The sequence below is a fragment of the Falco biarmicus genome, chromosome 8 (genome assembly GCF_023638135.1).
Source record: "Falco biarmicus isolate bFalBia1 chromosome 8, bFalBia1.pri, whole genome shotgun sequence".
Classification (NCBI taxonomy): Eukaryota; Metazoa; Chordata; class Aves; order Falconiformes; family Falconidae; genus Falco; species Falco biarmicus.
In genome coordinates this window covers 24,073,933-24,100,916 of record NC_079295.1, presented here as the reverse complement: position 1 = coordinate 24,100,916, position 26,984 = coordinate 24,073,933, and the positions used below count along the sequence as shown (strand labels likewise).

Genomic DNA, 26,984 nt, shown 5'->3' with positions numbered 1-26,984 from the left:
TCTAGGAGAGTGGCGAGAGCCCCTTGTAGCTGATATGGCTGTGAGTTATTGAGGAATGTGAAATGTAAGTGGTTCCCGTATGAAGTTTGTTCACTAGCTTGTGTGCTTAATTCCCAAGTTTACCCAATTTGCTCTTTAATTCATGAATTATACACAAGTAGAAAAACACCACCATGCTTAATACTTGTTATATATTCTGCCTGCGTTAAAGGCTACGTGAGCTAAAATGCACACAACATTGCAAGAGGAGAGAGAATTGGTAATGGCTTACAGATCTGTTATAAAAGCAGCAGCTGGCTATTGTGACAGCTTTACAGAACAGAAAGTAAAGACAGTCAGTGTATTAAGCACAATTTTGAAGCCATGCTTATTAGCAATATCACTGAAAACTATTTTTGTGAACACCCAAAATAACAAATATATATTTTAGGCATTTTAACAGCAAGAACTATTAAAAAAAAAACAAAACAAAACAAAAAAAAAAAAAAAACAAAAAAACCCCAACAAACTCAAAAAATCCACTGTAAAATCACTGTCACAAGTCCTGGAAACGTAATTTTTACCCAATTTAGCCAACAAAAAACATAGAAGTGATGCAAGTTATCCATGAAAAAATCTGAAATAAAATGACTCAAAGAACTGGGATAACATAAGATATTAAAGAAAAAGGACAACCCGATCCAATCCCAGCTATCTGACTGAGGAGATGGGCACAGCATCTAGTATAGGCTGTTGTTCCTCCAAAACCCAGTTCTGCCAAATTATGGTGTTCCTCTGAAGCCCAGTCAGTATTACACCAGCTGAAATTAACCTCAAGTACTCTTTTTTTTTTTTTTTTAAAAAAAAAGGAAGTATTATTGTATACTGAAAAGGATTTGTTATAGCTTTCTTATTCATCATTTACAGCATGTGTAACCTTAAACACTTTGCTTCTTTTTTAATGCATTTATATTCTGCTGCTCTGTTTTCAAAATCCTCTTTCCATTCTTTTTGACAGTGATAATAAGCCAATGAACTCCCAAAATACTGGAGATTTCACAACGGGAAAAAGCCTCTTAACTGTTCTGAACCACCCAATCTGTGTTAAGTAAATTAACTAATTAGCTCTAGTCAACCCTGACAGCCCTAAAGATTTTGGCAAGCATTCGCACGTGCAAAGATTTGCAGGATCAGGTCAGTAGCGTAACTGACACAAGTTACTTGAAAATAACATGATTGCAGAAACAAAGTATTTATTCATGGAGCTACTGTGGGACATACCATAGGTGTTACATTCAAAGGGCTGCAGCCACTTCTACCTTGATATGGTTGCATGTAATTCTGATACAGCTGCATCCCATACTAAAACCAGAAAATAATATGGTTAGCATTTTAAATTATAAACCTAAGCCAAGTAAATTTTTTTCCAGATGTAAAAGATAACACATGCTTTTTTTTACCATTACAAATGAGGAACAAATGTTGCTAGGATAAGAAAATACACATCATCATTGTTGCTGCTGCCTTCATAAATGTTCACACTGAATTAAATACACCAACTGATCTACCCCTATTTTGTCACAAACAGAGACATTTTAAAAATGTTAAAGTTCCCTTCTTGTGTATTCTCATTGCTTCGTTCAACACTACTCAACAATCTCACTGAACATGGTGACATATAAGCATATGCTTAACGTGAAGTATTTGCAGGACTGAGGCTTCAAGACATTATTCCATCCCTTACAATGATTCCAGTACTTTGGTTTCTCTCTGTTTGTTGGGATAAGAAAAATAAACTTTCAGAACACAAAAATGATATTGCTATTGCATGGGAACCTAGAATTATGTTACTCCTCTACCACACAATATCAAAATTTCACATAGTAAATTTAAGCAAGAAGTTAACTCCATGTAGGAAAATTACCTTAAGCAACCTAATTGCTGTCATCCAACAGGTCCTACTTTGCTCATCATCTGCACAGAGCTGTTTCAGGTCTCTGGTTCCTCCTGATTTGTTAGGCTAGAAGGCCACAGCACATTTTTTTTAGCATTAATGCATATCTTGAAGATAATACCTGTTGAAATAAAAGCCACTAATTCTCCTATTTTATAATAGACAGCTGAATATTGTTTTCAAAAACCTTAAAGAAACTTAAGCTTACCTAAAAACTGTGGCTTGCTTTAATATGTATCAGAATAATAAGCTTGTACCTTAAAGCTGAATCCATAGTTTGTCGGTGCTCCAGAAATCTTTTTGCCTGTCAGAGACATGTACATATCACTATTGCTGAATTCACAGAAAAACTGCAGATGCCTTGGCTCCTAAAAAGAAGAGCAATGTAATACAGTTAGACTATTTTTAACCAGCCTCTCTGGATAAGAAACTCAGAAGAGTATAGTAGTTATCCTGTTCCAAAATACAGTCTTACATACTGCAATTTTAACTGTGACATCATGAAATCTAGAAAGAGACAACTCAATATTAATGTTACAATGCAGAGAAAAACCACTTCAAACTAGTCAATAAGTTCACTTTTTCAGAGAGAGATAAAACCAAAGTACAAGTGATATAATTTCTGAGAAAACAGCCACTAACTTGAAGCCACAATACTATTACAGTAGGAGTCAAGTTTTGAGAGTAGTATGCATTTCAAGCATAAAAAAACCCCCAAACTTTCATAATCTGAAAAAGAACATGCTGTAATAATTACTGTCCGGTACTATTTCTAACCATTGACTCCATCCTCTAAGGTTAAGTCAAGGAAGCAAACAAAAGAAATTTGCTGAAAGATACAAAATCAACTCAATGAATGCCCTGGCAGTTAACACAGAAAATTCAGAACATGAAAAAAAACATTGGTTTAAGTGATTTATGTAAAAGGTGTCTCAATTCCAATGTATCCTGTTTAACATAATCAGGTTTAAAGTACTGCCATCAAAAAGATGAACTAGTGAAATGAAAAAACATCTGAGAACTCTCAAGATCTTCCTGTAAAATCCTTTTATACAAAGGTTTTTGTTTATTTTAGATAATGAAGTATTATGTCCACTTTTCAGCACATCTACTTATACTTCAGAATTTTAAGTACTATTCGAAAATTCATTTTAAAAGGGTACTCTTAACTGATTGAGAAAACATTAACCAGAAAGAAGCAAAGTTATCAGGCAAAAAGAAACTACCGTTTCTAAGACAATACTTTCCCAATTTTATATCTCAATATCTCTCTAGAATTTTTCTATAATAAATACCTGATTTTTTTCCCCCTTTCTATCGCTGTAAGTTGAAATTCAAATTTTGGTTATTGTTACAACAAATGATAAATACATATACATTTGCTTTAACTTCACAGTTCCCTTTTTTTTTTTTTTTCCTCTCCTTTCCTTACCTTAGATGTACCTTTAGTGGAAAAATAAAGGCCAGATCTTCTCAAAATAAAGTACAATTTTTTCCACGATTTTTTTCCCTGCTCCTTTGCATGCAAATAACCATGAATCTCAGGATACGTGCTGGAGCTTAGGAACATCTGAAAGAAAATATCAGACATGAGTTTTTCTTTTTATCTGAAACCAGCTTTCTGTTTCATTAACATACTGAGATGCGACTAAGGGGAATAAACCCCTAAATCCACTGCCACACTACAGTAATTCAGTTATGATTGCATCTAATCCCATTAAGAGTACCTCTGATTTGAGGTATGTAGAATTTAACACAACTCCAAGGTATGCTAAGCAAGTTACATATATATAAGGAACATAAAATTTGAAATGAGAGCAGAGCATTAGTTATGCAGTATGTTGGCTTCAGCAGCAAAACCAGTGTAAGAAGTTCTGATCCATGTCTCAGACCCTATTTATGTAAAAATCCAAATCAATTCTACCAATTCAAGAATAAAAAATTACATCACTTCCTCCCCACTGTGTTACAAACCAGCAAAGGGATCTGAGTTTAAACTAATTCAGTAAACAAGTCACAAAATCTGAATCACAAAACCATGCAGGTCAGGCAGATATTACCATTTCCAAAAGGAGGGAACAAAGGTTTCAGGACCTGAAGCGGTGCTTAAGTAGGAGCCTTAGGAGCTTTAGTTGAACCAAAAGCAGGAGAGGCTGAGCCAGTTATCAAGACAGCTCCTGCCTCTACTCAAAATATTCAATGGCTTCTCTTTAGCCATTTGAACCATCACAGTGCCACACAGCTATTACTTTGCTAAAACAAACTACAGCCTGCAGAAGGACCTCCTAGAAGCTGGCAACTGTTAATTTTATTCTAATTCCATGTAATGCGTTTTTATTACTCTTCTTCCAGAAGAACTACTCAAAACTATGACACATCTAAAAATCTTAACCTAGAATTCTTCAATTTCCATATATGCAAAAGAATCTATGTTATTACAAAGCTCTTCAAGGAACCTTGCCCCAGGCTGGCCTGCCATATCATAAATAGTATTTATGATGCTATCTAGGCTTATACAGAGGTAGGGAACAAAGGATTTTCTGGTTGATATCTGCAGCTTTCGTTGCTGCATTTTCCTCCTGTTCACTGCCTCTACCAGAAAATCTGATTTGAGGACACAAAGCAACAGTTTACCAGGCGAGAGACAGACTGACCAATACCCGACTGCAGCAAAATGATGAAGTGAACGTGATTTTGGAAGTACACCAAGATCTCTGGCCACTAAATAACGTAGTCCAACCAAGATACACAAGGTTTCTTTCACTTTTCTTGCCTTCCTTCCTACCTTGCAGTCAGATGCATACTGTACCACCTGTAGACCAACCTGAGCTAATTAAATTCAGCTGGTGTGAGTGCAGCAACATGGGCAGGCTTCATTGGACAGGGAGTGCACTAGTCCACAACCAGGCATGCATTATGAATAGCTTCACAGCTACTCACCTGAATAGCTAAATTACAATAGGACTAGGTCCATCTATCTATAAGTGCTGCTGACACACAGCTGCGTGCAAACGCAACATAAGCTATTTCAGCCACATTGAAGCAGACAGGTAGGTCCTGGTAGGTGTTCCAGCCTGTTAATCTTCTAATTTGCCATGTATTAACAGGTTCACTGATGGTGAATATAAAGGCTGAATTGAAAAAGTATTTTAACTCCGTAAACAAAAAGTCAAATGGAAGCTTTAAGGAAAATCTAAAAGAGTCAATGTACATAAAAACAAAAGAGCATCTTTTTAGGCTTTAGTGTCTCTGCTGAAGATGCAACAAGTGGTTGGCTCCCAGCCAGCACAAGTGTCTTCCCCAGGATTTTTGCCATAAGTTTCAAACCAGAAGCGCTGTCATGAAAAACACTTTTCTTATTCAGCAGACCAAAGTGGAGAAGCAATACAAAGCTCAGCTTCAGCAGTCACTGTTGTACCCATGCTGTGAGTTAAAATAAAGTAGTAATAATGCTAGGAAAAAGGCAATCCTAGATCCATCTTTTTCTTTCTAAGACAGCTGAGGACTGTGTGAGAAAATATAACATGAACAAGCTGTAGTCAAAACCATTAACTGTCAGAAGGAATGAGCAGTAAAAATATTTCACAGTGAGCACTGAATGTCTGTAATAAACACCTAGAACTAAAGACAGAAAAGACAGCTTCCTTGGGTTTTTTGTTGTGGGTTGGTTTTGGTTTAGTTTTTTGTGGCTGGCTTGGTTTGCTGGGGTTTTTTTGGTTTTTTCGGTTTTTTAACCTGTTTATGCAGATAAAAGGTAATCAAATTAAGACAAAACCAAGAAAAATAAGAGAAGTCCTTAATATAGGAAGAAGTGGGGAGTCACACAATATACAGAAATAAGCTTGCACACTCTCCCCCATGCAATAAAATATATATCATGATATGTAGGGTGGTGTCAAACTTCACCATGTCTTTCAGATACTAATACGTGACACACCAAGGACTTGACTACAATTTGATTAGCTGTAAAACCAACCAATTTAAAACCAACCTGAACAAAAAAACAAATAGATGTCTTTTGTTGTGAAAAATAAACCAAAATCAAAACAAAGGATTAAACCAATAAACAAGTGGAGAAAAAAAAAAAAAGAGAACAGGAAAAACATTGCACTCTTAGATGAATATAATAAAAAATGCAGAAATACTAGATGTCGCTGAATGTAATAAAGACTGAGAGCTGCACTCCTAACTGTACAGCTTATTTGTCTGCACCTTCAACATTTTCAATGAAAGAATGGTTGCAGTAGTGGAGCCAACACTTCTCGAGCACTTCCACGCTATTTTTGAGAGTTAAAGAAGCCAACATTTTCCTAAGACTGTGAATCAAGTTTGAATTTGATGACTGATTACTTCAAAGGCGTCATGACAGCCAGCCGTGATCCAGCCCAGTGCTACTGGGAATGAGCAGGATTTTCTCCTGAACCTGCAGATAAATTTTGAGGGCGCCAAGTAATTCCAATGATGAACTGATACTGAGTCTCAGCACTGTCTCCTATAGACTCCAGTCAATCTCAGGGGTTTAGACTGGGAGAGAAGCCAGAAAAGTCTTGAGTGGAGGGTGGTGAAAGGCAACAGGCAGACCAAAACAGACCTAGGAGATTGACAGGAGACTGAAATTCAGTGCATGGCTATTTCAGCCTGAAGACTGGAATAGAGTCAGATGAGGAACTACTCAGGAAAAGAGGGACTTGCTGTGACAGAGAGATTAAAGAAATGAAAGCCTGAATCTTAGACAGGTGAAGGCAGAAAACAGGAACAACTACGGACATGGGGCAAGAGATAGGAATGGGGAAAAGGCAAAAGCAAAAGACGCTGTCAGTAACTCTACCTTTCACAAGATTATGTGTGTTTTTCTTGGTAATCCTTTTCTGTCTTTAACTTAATTTTTGTGTATATAACATTTTTTTATCTTTATTTAAGACAGACATATGTTCCCTCTTCTAATATATTCTACAGCAGGTGCAAGGTTTTTTTCATTGCTCGAAGATGGCTTGGAGATGCGCTATCTCCAATAGCTTTTTTTAATGTATTCACATTACACGTAAAAAGCTATAAGAAAGAAGCAGCCAAATTGGTCAATAGAAGACTTGAACTCTGAACTTCAAGTCTACCTACAGAACCTGAATATCAATTGCATTTATTAAACAAGGAGGAGGAGGAGGGGAGGCGAATAGATCTACTCTTAAAGCAAAACCAGAAAAAAAGTGTAATTACCCAAGTAATTTCAATCTTCTATTTTGAAGACATCACTGTTAAATTTAAAACACTGATTGACATACTTCATAGTGAAAAAAAATCTGGTACATATATAATTAAAGATTAAAAAACAGGCTTAAAAAAATCAGAGAAATGTTATTCACAGGCAAAAAGAAAACAAAAGAAACTCAGGATAAAATTTTGATCCTTCAAGGTAATATAAAAAAAAATATGTATTGACTTCAGTGAGGTTAGGATTTCACCTACTAACTCAGGAGGACTCAATTCTGTCAACTCTGTGCTGTGCAGTCTATTCATTTGAAATGCTTTCATGAATAAGAATATAAAAAGATCTAGTATGCACAAGTACATCTGAAATAAGAGTTGCTCCAGTAGGGCTTGTTTTAAACAAGTCACAAGCCCCACTTAAAATCACATTGAACAACAGTTTCACATACCAAGTGAATTAATTTGTTGCCCACCTGTGAAAGTTGTTAATTCTCCAAAAGCAATCACCGAAGCCATCCCAAATTCAGAAAAAAAAAAAAAATTCATTACTATGGGGAGAGGCCTCAGATTAAAATCTCCATACTACATTCATTTTTTATATATTTTAAAACATCCAATTTGCAAATATAACCTAAAGCAAGTTCTAAATGATCCATAGTCATTATCCCTGGAGGTATTTAAAGACTTGTAGATGTGGCACTTAGGGACATGGTTTAGTGGGGGACTTCATTGTGTTGGGTTAATGGTTGGACTGAACGACCTTAAAGGCCCTTTCCAACCTAAATGATTTGTTTGATTCTATACTGTCTACCACTAGACATGTACTTAACAATGTTCTATCTCAGAGCAGCCATACTGTAAGCGATATAGTGACACACTTCTTTTTAGGTTAAAGATTTTCATGGCAGAGATTAAACCTCTCTGGTATACATAGACATTTGGTACATGTCAGACCTAGTAATTTTACTTAGCACATACTAAATGGGTAGAAGACAGGTAAACTTTTTCTTGGTTTTGAGGATGTTTATATGCTCTGATTTAAAGTCATCAGCCAAAATACTCAACTCTCACTTTCAATGAAAGTCAAGAAAAACATACTTGAAAAACATTTTACTTGCTTACAATTCAATCCACAAAAAGCTATAAAAGTATCACAAGTGATTTTTTAATCACTTGTAAGCATTGAGTTGTTAAAAGTAATGTCTCTCTTGATACTTGACCAAGCACATCACAAATAATAATGCAAGCCCATTAACTTGTCTTAATGAAAGTTTCCAAGGAAATAGCAACTCACTGTAAACAATTTACCCATCGGCTTCTGCTGAAATGTGCATAACGGCTGCACAATCCACAAAGGGATTCTCTACTTTGTGCCTAGTAAGTTTCATTTGACAAAATACAATTAAACAGATAATACAACATAAAATAGCAACAGAGGAGAGTTCGCAACAAATTCTTCAAGCTATTAAAATGGGATATAACTATACATATTTAGAACGATTCCTAATCTTACCCACAAGGTCTGCACACATTCTATGTATCACAATATGGCCTTAAGGAAGTTCTTTGCAAAAGTACATGGCAAAGAGTTTCATTATAGAAGTCTTTATTATTTTTTTCAAACTACCAAATTATACTTGTGAGCAAAAAATACTATGTTCCATTAACACAGAGGACAAGATTCTCTAAATTAAATGTTTATGTTAGACTGCAAAATCTATTTGCTATTTAGGTAGCAAAAGGGAACCAATTTTCATTAGATATGCAACATCTTTTGAAATTACAAAGTTTTTACTTAGGTTTGTAAAAATGATTTATAGTATATAGCATGTGTTAATGAAATTTAATTTGAAACATTTTTTTACTATATTTGGGGTAATCTTAACCTGCTGACATCTGCTTCTGTAAGGATATAACTATTGAATGCAGAAGAATGCTTTTAGAATTAGTTCTTTGAATGTTTTTCATTTACCTATGGGTGTTAAGCTATACAGATGCTAAGATTATGCATCTATTATAAAGATGTAAAAAAAAACCCTGTCATTTCTTTATTTTTTTTAGTTCTGCCTTAAATATCTTGTGTTATTTTGTTGCCTTTCCAATCATTCTTTATCCCCAAAACCCACACATAGGGCGGTTGTCTTAAGACCAGTGAAAGTTCTTCTATTAATTAATTTTTCTAGTGACAAGCAAACAAGAGTGATGTGTATGTTTCCACCTTTATTACTCATTTTTCCCCTCTTTGAGAATTAAGACGATGATCCCTGATATGGTCATTCTGTGAAATTATTCCCACTGTAAATTAAATTCTTATGTCCACTTAAAAGATGACTAACAAAGAGTGACCTACTATATTTCTTTTTCGAAGGCTACAGTAGCCTTCAAGCTAACAAATCATACTAGTCAGTCTAAATTTTATATTCTAAATTTTTAAGTTTAACCATTTAACTCTTTTTTTGTATCTATTTGTAACACATTACCAGTTCCTCAGTATTCAACCAAGGCCTTCTGTTAAGTACATACTGAGTAATGCAGCACTTCACCTTTTTAAGGAAACAGGGTCTTTCACCTGAAAGACCAAATAAAGATATCAACCATTTTTACTGCATTTTGTCTGGTTTAGCAGTCTTTGACTCTGAAAGAATGTGCAAGTTTCCAAGTGTGGTCATATAATAACTGTCTGGAAGGGTCACATCACTTCACATCTCATAGGGAAAAAAGTTATTAACCATGATATGAGTTATTCAGAACCCAGCAACAGATTCAACAGTGACAAAGAACGATGCTCATACAACATGGGCAACAGAAAATTCTGAGCTCTACTGGCTCATCTTCATTCAAAGACTACATACCTGCAATATCCCAGAGTGGCTTACAGCTGCATTGGTCTCACTTGGAAAAGATATCATATGATCTGGAAAAAAGCTCTGTAACAATAATAATTTGTATCAAAGTTCCATTAAAAAAAAAAAAAAAAAACTTCCTACCCCTTTTGGATGTAAAATTATAGTTATCAGTGCAGTACAAGACACAGCAGATTCTCTGATCCAATAATTAAAGCTTACCTTAGTATCATTCCTAAATTTGTAACATCCTATATAGTATTTGCTGAACAGCTTAGAATTTGAGAGAACATGAGTGGTCTCTGGAAGCAAGAGGGTTTCATACACCAGTGCAAGTCATATTGCAGTACTTGGCCCTTGGTGGCGTTTCCTAACTTCCAGTGATAGAGAACAGGTCCTCTCGGGGTTTTGTTCTGTTGTCCATTTCACGTGATATGAATATGAATTAACATCAAAATCTGACTATCTCAATATGGTGTGGTGAAGAAGTCCATGTTTAAAGTGCCAATTTCATTACAAAGGTAAGTCCAGGGGGTAGTTCAGGGGACAGATCTGCAGCTGTGAAGTTCAATACAGTCACGCAGATATGAACCCACCAAGAGTTTGACCATTGCTACCAAAGTTTTTTCAAAGCTTTGACAAGTTTGAAGCTAATATTCCCTTGACCATCCAACGTTCACTGACTTTAATTTTTTAAAAAACCTGAACTGCTGGTAGGGTTAATTCATATTAACTCATTTCTGATAAAGCGTTCTTACTACATGTGGAACCACAGCGCCCAGAAGAATGACCTAACAGGAACAGGACTTGGATTAGCCACAGCTTTTCATGCTGGTCATAGATACATGTCTGCCACGCTCCACTGCTGGTTCCACCCACTGGTTAAACAGTACACAAATACAGTTATTCTTCGAAAGCTTCTCTACTAACTGTACACCATCTCAAGTTCAGACTTTTTCACTAGCACAGTGATATCTCCCTGTCAGGGGAGTACAGGACTCGTCCAGTGAAACACAGTTTGGGCAAGAAAAAATCCTCAGATCTCTTACCTATTTTTGTATCTTAATATTTACTTTTTCACCCTTTCCACAGGTACATAATTTGAGTTCCCTTCCACTTTTCACCTTTCAAGTCCTCACATATTTCTCCTATTTCTCGCTTTGGCATCTGAAAAGAGCTGACTTTACAAGAGTCAGCATTAGGAGTGATCCCAATACACCATGCATTTCAGCAACCAGATGGTAAGCCAGGACTGCTTCCATGGTCTTTGCCATCAGCCAGGGTCTCAATCAGCAGCATTAACCTTTGGCAACATCCTCGAGTTAGGAGTTGTCCCTGTTCTCTTTCCACTCCTGCCTTACGCTAACTTTGGCTTCACTTTCCCTTCCTCCTAACAGGTTACAGCTGCTCATGCCCTTTTGTGTCATTGTCATCTAGCAATCGCTGTGAGAAGCTGCCACTGGGCAGTGCTGAGCCATAACTTTAGACATTCACTTTAAAAGTTAAATCATCTTTGCTGCAGATGTCCCTCCTCACACTGCTTTATTTCATATTTTGTTGCAACTTGATGGAAACTTCACTCAAATTCAAAAATTTTATTTTGTTGCAGGTCTGTGTGCACACGTCAATAAAGTCAAACCTATGTCTGTCTGCTTCACCCCCCCAAAAAAAGTACGAACATGGATGATTTACAATAGCAACAAAAGAACCAGCCAACAGTTACATGCACTACAATTATTCATGTATATACAAATATTCATATATCCTACGTGCTCCCTTTCAATTATTGTTTTTGACTCACGTTACACTAACAGCTTTACACTCTGCCTATCTGCATAAAAGAAAAGACTATTTTGCAGCAACAGCATTTGCACCACTTCACAGATATAATGTTAGGACTTACCAGTGGACTTTTAAAAAACTCATACTTGGCATAATTTTTTCTAAAATACAGTTTGTTTTCCTCTTCCATTGCCCAGTTTGACTGGACTTCCATCACTAATTCGTGATCCTCTATAGCTCTTCCTGTAAAAAAACCAAACAAATTAAAAAAAAAAACAAAAAACCAATATGTAACCTACATCTAAGAGCCTAAGAGTAGAAGGTGAAAACACAAAGGTCAGATAATAAAAATATTATTAAATTAAATGAATTTAAATGAATACAAAACATAAAACAAGCAATTTGAACAAGTTCATTAATCAAGTCCGTGTTACACCAAGTTACTGTTCCACTTCAGTAGGGTCCAACTACTGAGGTAGGTCACACATGGGGGGTTTGTTTGGGTTTTTTTGTTGTTTTTTCCTTCTACAGAGGCAGCTGAGGGCTTTATTCTATTTCATGGCCAAACCCATGTTCTCCCTGCAGAAGCCAGGCAGTTCCTGCTGTGTGCTGCATGGGGCAGCAGGAGCGTTTCAACCACTCACTCAGCCCATCTGGGGCATCAGGAACATCTTCTAAAGTTCCTTTCCCTAACACTTCTTTCTCTAATGCATCATTTGTAAAGTGAAAGTTATCTGCAATATAGAAAAGCATTAATTTGTCTCTTCTCCCCAGGCCCCTACTATGTTCTGAGGCATTTCTAAAACTGCAAATGAACTTAGGGCATATCAGCATTTCAATGTTTTTTGCACAACCCAAGAATACTGAGAATTATAGCAGTCATAGAACTAGCATATGTAAAAAGAATGGGAAAAGTAAACCATGGGAAAACAACAAAAAAAGAAAACAAAAAAACCCCAACCTCCAAGATGAATCCTACTGTGTAGTTTGGCTTTGCAGTGGGTTGAGCGGAAGAAAAGGCAAAGAATTCAGTTATTTGTACCACAGCACTGGCATTCAGAATTGGCGTTCTCCCTGCTTGAGACTGCTTCTGCCACTCAGATTCTTGAGTGAATGTTTTGATTTTACAGCAAAATGAAACACACTTATAGGAAAGACACAGAATTTAAGAACTTTCCTGTAGATGTGTTGTGCATATTTATGTGTTGCATACTCAGTAATGCAATAGAACTAGTCATAGTACAGGTAATTAAGCATAAACCCTGAAAGACTATGGATAATTTCTGTACAAGACTACTTGTACTACCTTTTTTTTAAAATAAATTTCAGCAGCTTATGAAGTCATGTTACAAAAAAAAAGATGAACATGCTTCCAAAAGAGTATACAGTTTTAGTGGCTAATTGTACTTTGCTGTGGACTCAAACTAATGAGAATAAGATGGGATTTGAACAAAGTTGTAATTTTATTTAAATTATCATTGACACCTCCAAATTTAAATTACATTCCAACAATGAATTACAGGTTAAGAAAAGGTTTGAGATCTAAACTTCTGTGTCCCTGACAATTACAGGGTTTTAACATCCAATTCTGATCATGGTTTCAATGGGAAAAGGCAATTAAAAATATATTACAAAAGCCATGTAACTCACAATTTTCTGATCACATTTTCTCTACTTCATTGCATTATCATAAGGGATCTTATGATATACTTGAAATAAATGTTGATGCTTTCATATAACTGCCCGTTAGAATTTTTTTTTAAAATCATAACAGGTAAAAGAATAGTATATATTTTTTAAAAAACTTAATTAAGCATAAGGTTAAATTAAAATAAACAGTAAATTTTTGTAAGTGGTCCTGGCTAAACAAAGAACCTAATTTTCATGAAGTGTAGCATGCACAACCTTCTAAGAGATAAAAATTTGAAATCATTAAAGTCTCCTAAGAACTACAGGATCTTTTCATCAATCTCTTGCCACTTCTTTCACCAGTCACTTCTTTAATGCTGCCACACTGTCCAGTCTGGTGGATAACAGCCTTATTGTAGCCTGCAAATCTGTAAGCTTCTCCGGGAAGTTTCCAGCTAGCAAATTTACAGACAATATGCTCATGGAGCTGAATTTTAGCTCAGTAGGAAAATATCAAGTTCACAACAAGCAGAAGATTAAGCACTCTCATAATCTACAGATCAAGTAGGGCAAAGAGAAACTTCCATTGAATTTAACTCATTTTTTTACTGATTTTAACGCATTCTTGAGCCCATTAAGACAGAGATTAAAAATACTACACAAAACATACATTTTGTAACTAGATAAAATGAAGCAAACAAAAACATAAAGCAATTCAGAAAACAAAAAATACTCAAAAAATACTGAAAGAAAAGTGAGCATTTTAAAATCTTGTACAGGCTGTTCTACTGCAGAACACATTCTTCAGATGCAAGGGTAAAGAGACACTAAAGATCTGAAGCTCTTACTCAAAACCAGAAGGTTTTTTTCCTTTCAGTTTTATAGAAAGGAAGTGCTCCTCTGGGATGACATTTAAAACTCTTCAATGTTTGGCATTGTGACATGTAAGAAAATACTATTTCCTCAAGAGTTACTTCTTGGTACAAAAATAAGACATTCTGCATCACCCCAATGGATAGGTAAGGATGCTGTTATTTATTTTTTTAAGTGTGACATCACAGAATATTCTATGATTGATTCAACTTACTTGAAGGAACTGAAACACATGAGTGCCCTCCAAACACAGCCCTGTAATCAAATCCCTAAATATTGCCATGAAAAAGCTTCGGTTTAATTAGATCATTTTTTCTCTTCCAGATGGACTGGAGAGTTTCCACCTTCCTCTCTACCATCTTTTATCACTACTATGTCTAACATGAGGAGCACCTGCTACAGTCCAAAACAGCTTCTCCTTAACTACAGAAAGTAACTGAGGCATATGAAAGAAGATTTAATATTGAAGTGCCTGACAGAACATATTTCAAATAGCCTCCTCTTTAACCACCCAGCGAGAAACCAAATTTAAAGGAAATAAACAGAAAATCCATTGCTCTGTACTTTGTGAGCCTTCCCACAGGCTACCTAAAAGAACGCAGACAGTGAAATCAAAATGAGACTGAAACACAACAATGACGTGCCTGGCCAAGGCACCGTCACCTACTCAGAGAGGAACTCTGCAGTCTTTTGAGTTGCAGAAGCTGATGGAGAACTGGTTACAGTCAACACAAAAAAAAAATTTCACTAGACAAGGAAAAATGCCGGGATGAAGACAGTACTTTCCTTGAAAAGGAGAAGAGCTATGGAAAACTGTTCTGTTTCCACAGCCTGCCTTGTACAGGGCAATTACAGTGGAAGTATGGGACTCCAACACCAAGGTACCTGGTGGTAGGGATGACATGGTGTCATCCAAATTTACTCATATCTCAGCTGCCTCCAGTAATCTTAGACCAGGTAAAAAATGTTCTATTTCTCTGAATTCAATAGCTTGGGACAAAGAGGACACACACCAGAAGCGCACAGTTCTGAAATGTATTGCAGTTTATAGTGCTGTTATAGATGTTGTACATCAGATATTCGAAACAGAGCCCAGAGTACTGCGAAACATCAGAGTTGGGTAGGAAGGCTGAGCATCCCTGGTGATGAGGCAGCAGCAGCAGGCTGTGCACAGCCTGGGCGCCCCACAGCCAGCAGATGGGGTGCCCCAGCCAGCAGCCGGGGAAGCAGCGCAGGTGGAGGAACTATCTCACCTGCCCACTCGCCCCACGTCAGCACCACCTGGTCAGCGCTTGCCATGCAATGCAGTGAGGACACGACCACACTCAATGTGCAACAATATAGCTCCACACCAAAGGGCATACAGGTTTGTGAAAACAGGAACATGCAGACCATAGGTTTATGTTTTGGGTTAGGTGGGATTTTTTTTTTATTTTTTTTTAACCTTCATATGCAGATATCTCCACACAACAATGAAGGCACAGTCTGGTGATGTAATTAACGTCTGTCTTGATTAAAAGCAGAACGCTGTGCTCAGCTCACTAAGATTCATGCAATTATATCTAATTCAGGAGTATTCAGACAGCTGTTAGATATTAAAGAAAATGTTCACTAATTGATGAATGAATTATTAATCCCCATCATACTGGAATTTACACAGACACTCACAGTACTTCTCCTTTCTATACCCATTCATTTAACTTGAAAGCAGGAAAAGGCTGTCCAAATTTCCATGGATAAAACATACAACAGAATAATAAATAGCAGACAGTCCAAAACTAAATAATTTTAAAAATATTTGTTCATGCTACTCTTCCAGTGCTGAAGAACAGACTTAATGCAAGTCAAGATCAATATGTTAAACCTTTCAAACAAAACCAGATCTAACAGTCTTATAGAAATAAATCCTTTTTTTTATTATTATGTTTAAAAGATATCTCAAGTTGATCCTTTCCTTGGCTAGTAATGTTGAATTGCATCCTCATAATCTAGGAAATAATTTTATTTTAAAAATGAACAATTCATCTTTTTCTGAAATTATGCCCAAAGCAGCTGGAGCAATCAGAAAACTGTACAGTAAATGCAGGTCTTCAGACTTGCTTGTCAGCAATTTTGAGAATTTCAGAATGTTAGGAAAAGAAACTTCACTAATAATTTGATATTGAAATATTTCAAGAAATCCTTCAGATTGAAGAAAACACACTATTTGACAAAAAGTGTATCATGCAAATAAATAAAGCTGGAGAAACAATGCCACTATTGCTCTGGCATGGTTTGTCAGAAGTGTCTTCTTCAATAGTTACTACACTACTTAAACATGAGCCACACTATAAAATATAGAAAACACGTCTACTATTTATATAATAGTGTTGTCTAAAGCCATTTTTATACCTCCTTTTCTGTAGCAGTCAGTCATTTACAGCCTCGACCCAGATTTAACTCTGACCTTACTCTGAGCTGGAAGCATCTTACAACTGATACATTCAGTGCAAAAGGTTATAAATATCTTTGAAATGTTACAAAGCAAGAAAAATATTTCAAAAACGTTTGTGGCTGCCTTCATAGGATGAAGGAGCGGGAAAGGGCAGAAAACAGTTTTAGCTTTTGTAGTTCATCTTTAAAATATGGCTGTTAAACACAGTGTAGCCAGAGATGTACAGTCATGTTTATTTTACACAAATGCACCAGTCCAGACTTCCTAGATACATACACTCGGAGTTTAACAATAGCTTTTAGCCATATATAAATATTGGGTGGTGTGTGTGTGTTTGATTTTTTGTTAGTGGTGTGTGGTGGGTTTGTTTTTTTTAAATTGTCAGTGCTGGAGTTAGCAGTTACCAGTGCAGTCTCTTCTAAGAATTACAGACTCCAAGTTGTCCATGTATTTAGAATGTGGGAAGGCCTCAAAACATCCTCCTTTTTAAGCCACACTTTGCACTACCAGCTGAAATTGCCCTTTAGGTCGCGGAAGAAGTACTCTAGTACAGTACCAAAGTTCAAGAATAATGTGGAAACTTTGAGTGACATGAAATTAAAACCAGACTTCTTATGGCGTTTGTCTTCTAGTAGATTTTTCTGATATAATTCAAAACCAAGCACAATACAGTACTGAAACACAGTGCTGTAAAATGAAGTAAGATTGTCTGATAAGAGTATCAGTTGAATGCTACAGCCTAGCAGTGGGCTTCTAAACTCATCCTTTGCTGAGTTAAGTCCTTCCTGTGTTCTGCACTGTTTACCTCTCTGCAAACATCTGCTTTCTTCCTATATTTAATTTGCCTTAATGTGGTTTTATACTGCAAAATTATGTCTATATACTACAAAAAAGGAACAGAGATCAGCCATTAAAATTCTAGTTGTAATCTGAAACCAAAGACTACACTACACCTTTTAAACTGTACAATAGAAAAAGAGGCTTTTTGCTACACTAAAGGAACACTGATGATGTGGAACGAATTCAGAGTGTTTAATTTCCAGTGACTTGAAATACTAAGAATAAAGTCATTTCAACTGAGTTCACTGGTCCATAACTGGGAAGTTTAGAATGATGGTTTTGTTCAGATTTTTAAGTAGTCCTGCCCCAATGTTCAGAACAAATCTGGCCAACCGATTGTACTGAAGGAAAATACTGACAGCCTACTGTGGTGTTGTTTCTGAAGACCGAGTTGTATTGTCCAGGTAGAATAGCACTGTGTAACTGATTTCTGTTCTTGATGTCAGAGATTTCTCTCCGGAGTGCTGGGAGCAACAAAGATTTTATTTGCAATGAAAATAGCCCAAGCCTTGCTAGAGATAAGCAGGAAATACCAGTAAAAGAGGAAAACCTGCCAACAAGAAGCAAGGAATAGAGAGGAAGAATTTGTAGTGAGAACCTTAATGGTCAGTGTCTTCCAAATCACTCTTACAGATGCAAATAAAGCAGTGTGAAGCAAGTGTACTATGACAAAATGTACTTTATAGCTATGCCTTCCTTCAAAAAAAGAGAAACAGAAGCAACAAACCCCCAAATGAACAAATTCACACAAGCCCTCCCAGCATTTTGGTTCCAAGCCTTTGTATTACAACCGCACTTCTATGTGAAAATGAAAACCAAACACCTTATTTACTGCCATACCATTGTATAGTATTAGTCTTACCTAAACCTGTGTGGGTAAGTTGTTCAAACAGAGTCCAGCTGTGGTCATCAATATAGTGGTTCTTCAGTATCAACAGCTGACATACATCCCTGGCTGTTATATCACTTGGTACTTCCAAAGCTCTGCTACTATCATCTTCACTATACACTTTAATTACCTGCAATAAATAAAAAAGCTAGGATATCCGTAAGTTTAATCTTTGATTCATTTAGTCCAAATATGTTCCTCTTTCAGCTTCATGGCTGAGACAAGAACATATACACATAGAATGCAATACTAAAGACAGTCGTTTCTCCATAGTGCAATGCTGTAAATGAGAACAAAATGTCTGCACAAAGCATATCCCACTTCTACATTTGGCTACTGGACATCCCTTCCCACAGGACACCAGACAGATTGGTGCATTCACTTTATAAAAAAATTGAAATGGAGAGGTAAATAAATCCAGTGAAACTGTACGTCCTTATATAAGCTAAAGAAGAAACCACAGAGGATAAACAATGAAACCCAAGAACTCTATGACTGCAGAACTGTAGAAAGATTTTATAAAGTTAAGAGTTAGTTCAGGGAACAGCAATCAGATTTAAGATGCTTCCAATTCCACAGACGAAGAAACAGGACATGCTACAGAGCTGCTTCAAATTTTGACAAGCAAGGACTGAAACTATGAGTAAAAAAAGGCATATGTACACACATGCACAATCAAAAACATCATACATGGAAAAGAATTACCATCATATGAGGACCAGGAAAGTAAGTAAAATGATCTAGAAGCTGTACGTGCAAAAAGCTTATCACAAAGAAAACAATTTTTATGATGTTTTACCTCAGTAGTTTTTCCCAGTTTCATTATTCTATTAAGTATTTTGGGAACAGGGGGAGGCAATACAAACTCTCACGGCTTATCTTTGTCATTTTCACTTTTAAATTTCAGTTAAAAAAATTAATTTTCAACATTTTTACACGGTTTAGAGTCCTGCAGAATGGGTGTCCATTAAGTTCTTAAAGAGGTGAAGCTAAACCTGCTTGCACTTTGTTTCAAATGAAGAGGCTGAGGAAGTCTTATTGCATATTGACTGTTTGAAAGAAGGCATGACCATTGGGGTATTATTTTCTGTATTTTCTTTCTGAAAGGGAATGAATCAAATAATTGAGATGAATCAAATGAATTACTGAATTGGATAGAATTGATGCAAATCACCAGTGTCTTTGTAAGCTCTGCACAGTGACTAATCCCATTAAAGTCAACACAGAAGGAATTCTTTGTATAAAAGTAGACAATAATTTAATATTCCTCACAGCAATCAAGAAACCCAATACTCTGTTAATATCCTCTGTTTCTCATTTTTTAAAAGTAGAAAAGACAAAAAAGTGAAAAATATTAAGGCTTCTGACATGATCAGCTCGTATCTGTGGTACCGTATGTTGGAACATTAACACAGTTCCTAAAATAACAGATGTTTGAGATTTTATTATAAGCACAAAGAGACAGGTAAACATGAGCAGTAGATATAGAAGATTTGATGCAACATTAGTCTTCCCATTACTCAGAAACACATAAAGTGATCAAGTCCATAATACATCTTTTTTACCCTTTATATTTTCAAACAAGCATTTCCCCCCAAAAAGCCACTCAATGTCATGAGATTGGAAAGTGAATACATGAATTCATCTTTAGGAATGGGATTTATTCCTCAGAATTTGCATTTTCCAGTAATGCGAAGTAACATTGAGCAACATTATTCCCACTCTACCAAAACAGCAAGAGTCTGAACATTCATCCCCAGAGCAGTGCCTGCTGTGTACTGTGCCAGTGGAAAAACTAAGAAGCTCGCTGGCTAGCGACAGTCTGGCTACAAACGGCAAGCAGCACAGCTGGTAGGTTAAGCTACCCTGCCTATCCTGTCTGTGCTTTGGCACAGACGTCCTCAAGACAAAGGGAGTCCAAGACGGTTTAAATTTATCTCAAAAATCCTCCCCTTGGTTTATTCAATTTATCCATATTCATCAGAACACACAACACATCTCATCTGAACGTTATGCACAAAACCTAAATGCTGTTGTAAACCCTTCATTAAACAAGTTATTACTTTAAAGACAAACAAGCACATTATTGTCAGTCAGTCCTTAATTGCTACCTTACTAAACACTTGTTCATTTCAAGCATCTAAAGAACAATCAGCAGTGTATCATTGCCCTAAATTCTTCCAGCAACTCCTTCTCTAGTTTGTGCCGAAGTTAGTAAGAAAGCAAGCAAGGAGCTACAGCTGTATCTCCTGCCACCTGCTTCTCTTCCACTAACAGCAAAAATCCAGAAAAATAAAAAAAAAAAATCATGTCAATTCACCCATATTTTCCAAACATCTGAACAAGGAAAAAGCACTTTAAAATGATGTAGGGATTAAAGCACACTGATGGCCTTATTCCTCTTCAAAAACCTGCTTTTCTCCATAGAATTACATATACAACAGTTCTGTTCTAGGCTTTGGTCCTGTATATCAAATCAGAATGAAATCCATGATGATTTGCTCTAATACTTCAAGTAATAAATTATGACAGATCAAGAGTTCCACACAAGGTTCAGCCACCCTTGCCATGACACCGATCTCCAGGATATGGCAAACACGAAACCCACACTTCTGAAGTGGTGAAAATCTCTTTCTACTCATGAATCAACCACCTCAAAGCAGAATCATCCAGAAAAAACAGCGAGATCTTCAGAAAGCTGATCTGAAGTTTCCACAGGCCTAGGCTACAGCCCAGTACTTACATTTAATACAAAAGGCAGAAAGACCACATCACTATTGAATTCAATGACTGATACTGCCAAAGCAGCCACGACTGATGGCTATTGCTGGTTTTGTAGGATGGCTGTGCCTGGGCAGCACTCCCACTGCTGAGCAAGTGAGACCCGTAGCAGTGCAGCCTGCTTGCAGCAGGGTCTTGTTCTGCACACACAACTTAAACTTACCTACTCATCACACAGAAATGATGTTTTGCAGTTGAGGATAAACTAGCATGCTGTATTTTAATTCCTGCAGTATTTACAAGGATTCAAATATGAAAATAAAAAGAGGTGTCTGGCAGGGTGGCTGTGAATGGGATGGAGGGCTGTACAGGTGAGTACACAAAACGGCATCCCATCACCTTAAAACATATCCTACTCTGGGCAGCACTGAAGGCCAGGGCAGCCTCATTAGCCTCTCCAGTAAACCTATGTCAGGCTGAATCTAAAAGATTTTAAAGGGTGAATTGCCAGAAAAGAGACAGACAGTATAGAACGGGAAAAGAAAGGACAGAATTAGAGCAACTTTCCTAGTATTGGCCTAGTTGATCATTGTAGGTCCCTTCCAACTGAAATCTTCTGTTCTATTTCTCAATACTCTTGCAATAAAGCCAGGGTGAGAATCCACAGCAGCACCCTGGTTAGGGACCCTGCCAGCACATATTAGCAACTACAGTTTTCTCCAGGTACTCGTCAGCTTAGGTGGTGTGCTCGTTTTACAGCAAGAACACGTACAGCCCACGCTGAGGCCCTTGATGGACGATTTCTACAGAAGTTCTTTTTAAAAGGGTTAAGAGTCACAGTGCAGATGACTACACTCTTATTGCTGAAGAAATAGAAAAAGACTTTTTAAAATGCTGAAGACAGCAACACAAGTCATGATAATGAGCTGCCTGCGGCCGTTCAGCTCAGGGAGTGGGAAGCCTTGGAGGTGGCCTTGGACTACAGGAGCACAGCTAGAACAAAACAAAACAACACAGCAAAAAAACAGCCCGGGAAAAAAAACAAGTTTATATTCTCTGTGAGTATTCTCACTTGGCTTTCTCAGTATAGGGAAATAAATCCTGCACAAGCCTAGGACAACAGATCCCCCAGCTCACAGCTATGACATGTGCTACCTTATAAAACACAAATGCTGTCCCCTTTTTCTCTTCCTTGCAAGGGATTCAGATACAGCAGGAGACAACAGACAGGCAGTCACCTAATAGACCCTTCTGAACTGTTAGAGTTTTAGTTTAATGAATTGAATGTGATGGTGTAAATCTCATCAAAGTGACCTTTGAGGGTTTTTTTAATTAGAAAACGTTGGTTAGTCTGTACTTTCTGCTGTGTTTGAAGCAGTCTTTTGTAGGATTTGCAGGGGATGTATTTGTTCCAAGAGAACTGGATCAGATGAGAAAGGATAAATTCAAAATCCCATTTTTTCCTTGGAAATATGTTGCAATAAATACTTCTTTTCCCAGAAGCAGCAGATGCTCCAAGAATTAAAGAGTGGCAGGATTATGGTTAAGATGCAGTTATACTGACCTCCTATAGAGATAAGGAAGCTTGAGTGACCACTTCTTTTTATCTACTAGCAATTATCATCATGCATTAGGCTGGCCAGTCATCTCCATTCTCTTCCATTTTTACCCCTGAAAACTCGTCTGAGAAGCACCACATAAGAAAAGAGCTGCTAATTGTGAAAAAGCTGTCATTACAGTTTTTGTTACCATACACTCTCAAGCTTTCTTCTAAAGCAAGCTATTTAACTTCCTTTGATTATACCGATTAGTGGACAGTTAGAAAAAGTTGCCTCTGCAGCGCTCAAATCTTCTTTCCTGACTAATTTGTAAATACAAGGAGATTTTAGTTCTTCCTAAGGCCAGAAAAAGAAATGTCTCAACAGCTTCCATTTAAGCTACTGGAAGTAAGAAATCAGCAGCTCCAAGGTCTTCTTATAAGAGGAAAACGCGAAGCTGATCATGACAAGCAATCAATCATTTTCATTGCCTATGAGAGCAGGCAAGGAGGTACAGCTTTCCTACGTGTCCTCTTTCCACTTTTCAACATACTAAAAATCAGCCAAGATCCCAGAATTATGTGTAATGCATCTTTATCCCTCAAAAAAATTTTTGTAAGAAACGTTGCTTCAAAATAAAATATATTGTTTGTCTTTCACTAGTCATCTGAACTCAGAACGTAAAATCAATGTTGACAAATACAACCTACTATTTAACACAGAAAAGGAAAAAGGAGACCCTAGGTTTTATACTACAAAATAACCTTAAAGAGCAAAAGTAATCAGAAATTGTTTAAAGGAATAAGTAAAAGAGCACATAAGGTAATCAGTGTGGGAGGAGGGAGGAGCAAGAGAAGGCTGGACTTTACTCCCCCGAGTCTTCTTCCACACCCAATCATCATCTCTATTACAACAACTAAAGAAAGTGTTTCTTCATAGACTTTTAAGAGACAGTGTCCAAGTCTGGTTCTTCAGAATCTTCAAGCCATCTGTTTTGGAAGTTCCAATCTGCAGTAACAGCGCAAACATATGGGAAAACCATACACTGCACTGGGGAATTTCAAATTTCAAACTAAGTCCTAACATGTGAAAAAAGCCAGGTATATCAGGCAGAAAAAGAACCACTCAGCACATGGAGTCCATATTTAGGTACCTACATCACAGTGACCTGACATTTACATGATTCTTAATGCTCCTGTATAGACATTAAGACATTCGGATGATCAGCACCTTTAAAAAAAAAAATAATCAGGTCACTTGTATTTATAAAGATATAAGCACCTAACTTTATCTTACCACTTCTACAATTATTTTTCCCCCATGAATAAAACATTGCACATTTTGTACTTACATTACAATTTCAGTCACATTTATATTAAATGCACAGTTATTGTATGCAAAACCAGGCATTAAAAAGCCTTACGCTCCAGGGTGCCATACCTCCCCTGAGATCCTGCCTGATACCATGCTAACCTCTGTTTTTACTGTTAACTAGCAGGCTATTCGCCTGAAGCATTTGTTCTCCAACTTCCAGCCTTGCCCCCTGCTAGACAAAGTTTTTTGCTTATTGATATTGGCAGAGGGTAGGGGAATTTGGAGTGTATTTGAACTACAACAGAAGCACTTAGAAATTTCTAACATTTTGAACTATTTTAAAACTGCTAGCAATAGTCTGTCCTGGTTTTAGAGAGAATCAGCAAAATTCCACATTCATAAAAATATTTAAGGGTAGGATAACTCACAACTAGTTAAAAAGAAAAGTATGTGAATGAAGTTTACTGTTTTCATTATCAGGTGTGAATGCAAGACTTTCCTTTTTAAATACCCCAGCCTACAGTTAAAAGGCCAGCCTCCAATATTTCCTCCAAAGGGAAGATTTCCAGGACAAACAGATTCTCACAGTTTGCAAAAATCTAATTCTGTCATAAAATTAAAAAAAAAAAAAAAGGTGCACACAATGATAAACACCATGATAGCTGCTCATTGTAAAGCAACTATTTTCTCAATTGCCACAACAGGAGTCTTCCAAAATTTGTCCTGTACATGTCCCTGTGAGGAATGAACAGAGAGAACTGAAGCACAGACACAAAACAGAGGACTCGTTAATATTTTAGGTACCCAAATCCAAAATGGTGCTCACTAAGCCTGTGAACCTCTCTTCTGACGAGGGTTCACAAGGCACCACATGATTTCTGCGCAGACTTGTCAACGTGTGTAGTGAGGCAGGTATGAATTGCCACCCAGTGATTAGGACAATTAGCTGGAAGCCTATCCATAGGAGAAGAGGGCAAACCTGAGTTCCAGCACATAATCCAAAACACAAATTTATGTAAAATACAGTTCCCAGCGAATTCTGACTTCTTATTTGGAACACAGGATAGCTTCAAGAGGCAGAAGCAACACTGCTCCCATGCAGAAAAATATACAGGATATATATACAGTAGCTTAGGTGACATGAGCATTAGACTTAAAATTTCTGTAATGCATAGACTCCATGTATTCCTATCGATTTCAGGAAGGGAAATTTTAAGATCCTGTTGCCAGCAACATTTTCTGTTCTGTAGATCCAACATTCTAGAATACCTTGCTTTCTTCTCAAGGTACAAAATAGAAAATTATAAAACCCAGCCAAAATAGGCAGATTGGACACTTTAGAAATCACACAAAATGAAACATAACTATAATCTTCTTCAATAGGACCATCAGGGGTATTAAGGAAAAGTTAAGCACCTTGTACAGCTTATGAAGCCATATACTGAAGACTTGGGAGATCAGTTTAAAGAAGGTAAGCCAAGTCACTGATTACAAGGATAGCAAACGTTAAAGAACAAAGTAGTTGCCTGAAGCTGGAGGAGCTGTTCTTCCACATGACCAAAAGAGAACTTTGTATACACTTACCTATTATTGATAGATTGAGGTATGGCCCCACAAGCACTAAAAGATATAAAACCACTAATAATTCATTATGTCTGCCTTGCAATGAAACCAAAGTGCCGAGAAACGAAGAGCAAAGTCTAGGAAAATTGCCTACCTTTCCTACCACCACCTAGAAAAATCTCATACTGTTTCCAAAATCTAATCTTTTTTAAAATGACATTTCAAAGAGCAAAAATGTCAAATTTCCAGCCTCTATTGAAATATAAGACCACTGACAAGCTTAATTTCTCCAGCAGTTCATTAATTTGTCGCCACAAAACACAACGGATTTTTTTAGACCTAAATATTCTGCTAGAAGGTATTAAAAAAATATTTACTTTCACACTAACAGTATGTGCACATTATCAAAAACAATATCTATTCATTTTCTATAGTAGTCTTCTGATAGTTTACTATGGCACTATGTCAGCTGTCTATATCATACAGCACATACAATCACTACCCTCCTCCAGACTCTTTGTACAGACTCTGTGTCCTACCTAATCCAGCACCAGATTGACCATCCCATGAATGAAAAAAAAACCCTCCAAAAAAGTGGAACTAAATAGCAATGTGAAGAAGTAACAAAAAATATTTGAGATTACCTATGGGCAAAAAAGGTCCAACTCTTAGTTTAAAAATAAACATTTGCCATCTGACTTTGGGTAAGTCAGTATTAGTACCTCAGTTTCCTTTTTGTAAAATGGGGCAGAGGAACGGAAATCTGTTTCTGTACAGCAGGGTAACAGATTGAACTCATTAAGATTTGTAAAGCAATTAGACTTCCTCATATGACTGCTGCTTTAGATGTGTAAATATGTTGTATTATAAAAAGGGAGGTTAAATTATGCACATCTCCAAATTATAATAAGCTATCTGCAAAAATATACCAGCAAAGTTCTTTCAAACAAATGGTATGACAATCACATTATGATATTAGAAAAAATGGCAGAATGAGGACAATGCTGACATGCAATCATCTCAAAGACAACGTCAGTAAAACTGAAGAGAAACAAGGTTTTAAAGACAACAGGAAAGTTAAAATATAAATATAATTATTTAATCCTGAATTTGATCATTCACTTTTTCAATATTGGTCAACAGAAGCAAAATATAAATAGCAATAAAATAGTTATGGAATATTTCATTTCTCTGTATAAAACTGAACAAAAGGCAAGGTCTAGAGAATGCAACTTCCACGCTTTGGACAATTAACTCATAGTACAATGACTTTTAGAGCAGAAAATGAGATTATTGTTAACTATACGATAGCTGTAATTATATGATACTTTGCTCAAAAGGTTACTATAATTAGAGAATTAAAGAACAGCTACATCATGGAGTTCAACATGTTTTAAGTAAGAACTGCAGTAATAAATAC

General features: G+C 36.6%; 1 protein-coding gene across 4 annotated transcripts in view; it reads right to left on the bottom strand.

Moving 5' to 3' along the window:
• GRB14 (growth factor receptor bound protein 14) overlaps window positions 1–26,984 on the bottom strand; it is a 67,301-nt gene that overhangs the window by 10,020 nt on the left and 30,297 nt on the right. For 2 of the 4 annotated variants that reach the window (XM_056348958.1, XM_056348960.1), the window contains exons 3-9: window positions 18,402–18,576; window positions 11,885–12,006; window positions 9,991–10,065; window positions 3,366–3,503; window positions 2,191–2,301; window positions 1,904–1,999; window positions 1,261–1,341 (exon numbers count right to left, since the gene is read on the bottom strand). In XM_056348958.1, coding sequence (XP_056204933.1) covers window positions 1,261–1,341; window positions 1,904–1,999; window positions 2,191–2,301; window positions 3,366–3,503; window positions 9,991–10,065; window positions 11,885–12,006; window positions 18,402–18,576 — 798 coding nt within the window. The remainder of the gene's footprint in view (window positions 1–1,260; window positions 1,342–1,903; window positions 2,000–2,190; window positions 2,302–3,365; window positions 3,504–9,990; window positions 10,066–11,884; window positions 12,007–18,401; window positions 18,577–26,984) is intronic. The other 2 variants (XM_056348959.1, XM_056348961.1) reach the window with 2 other exon arrangements.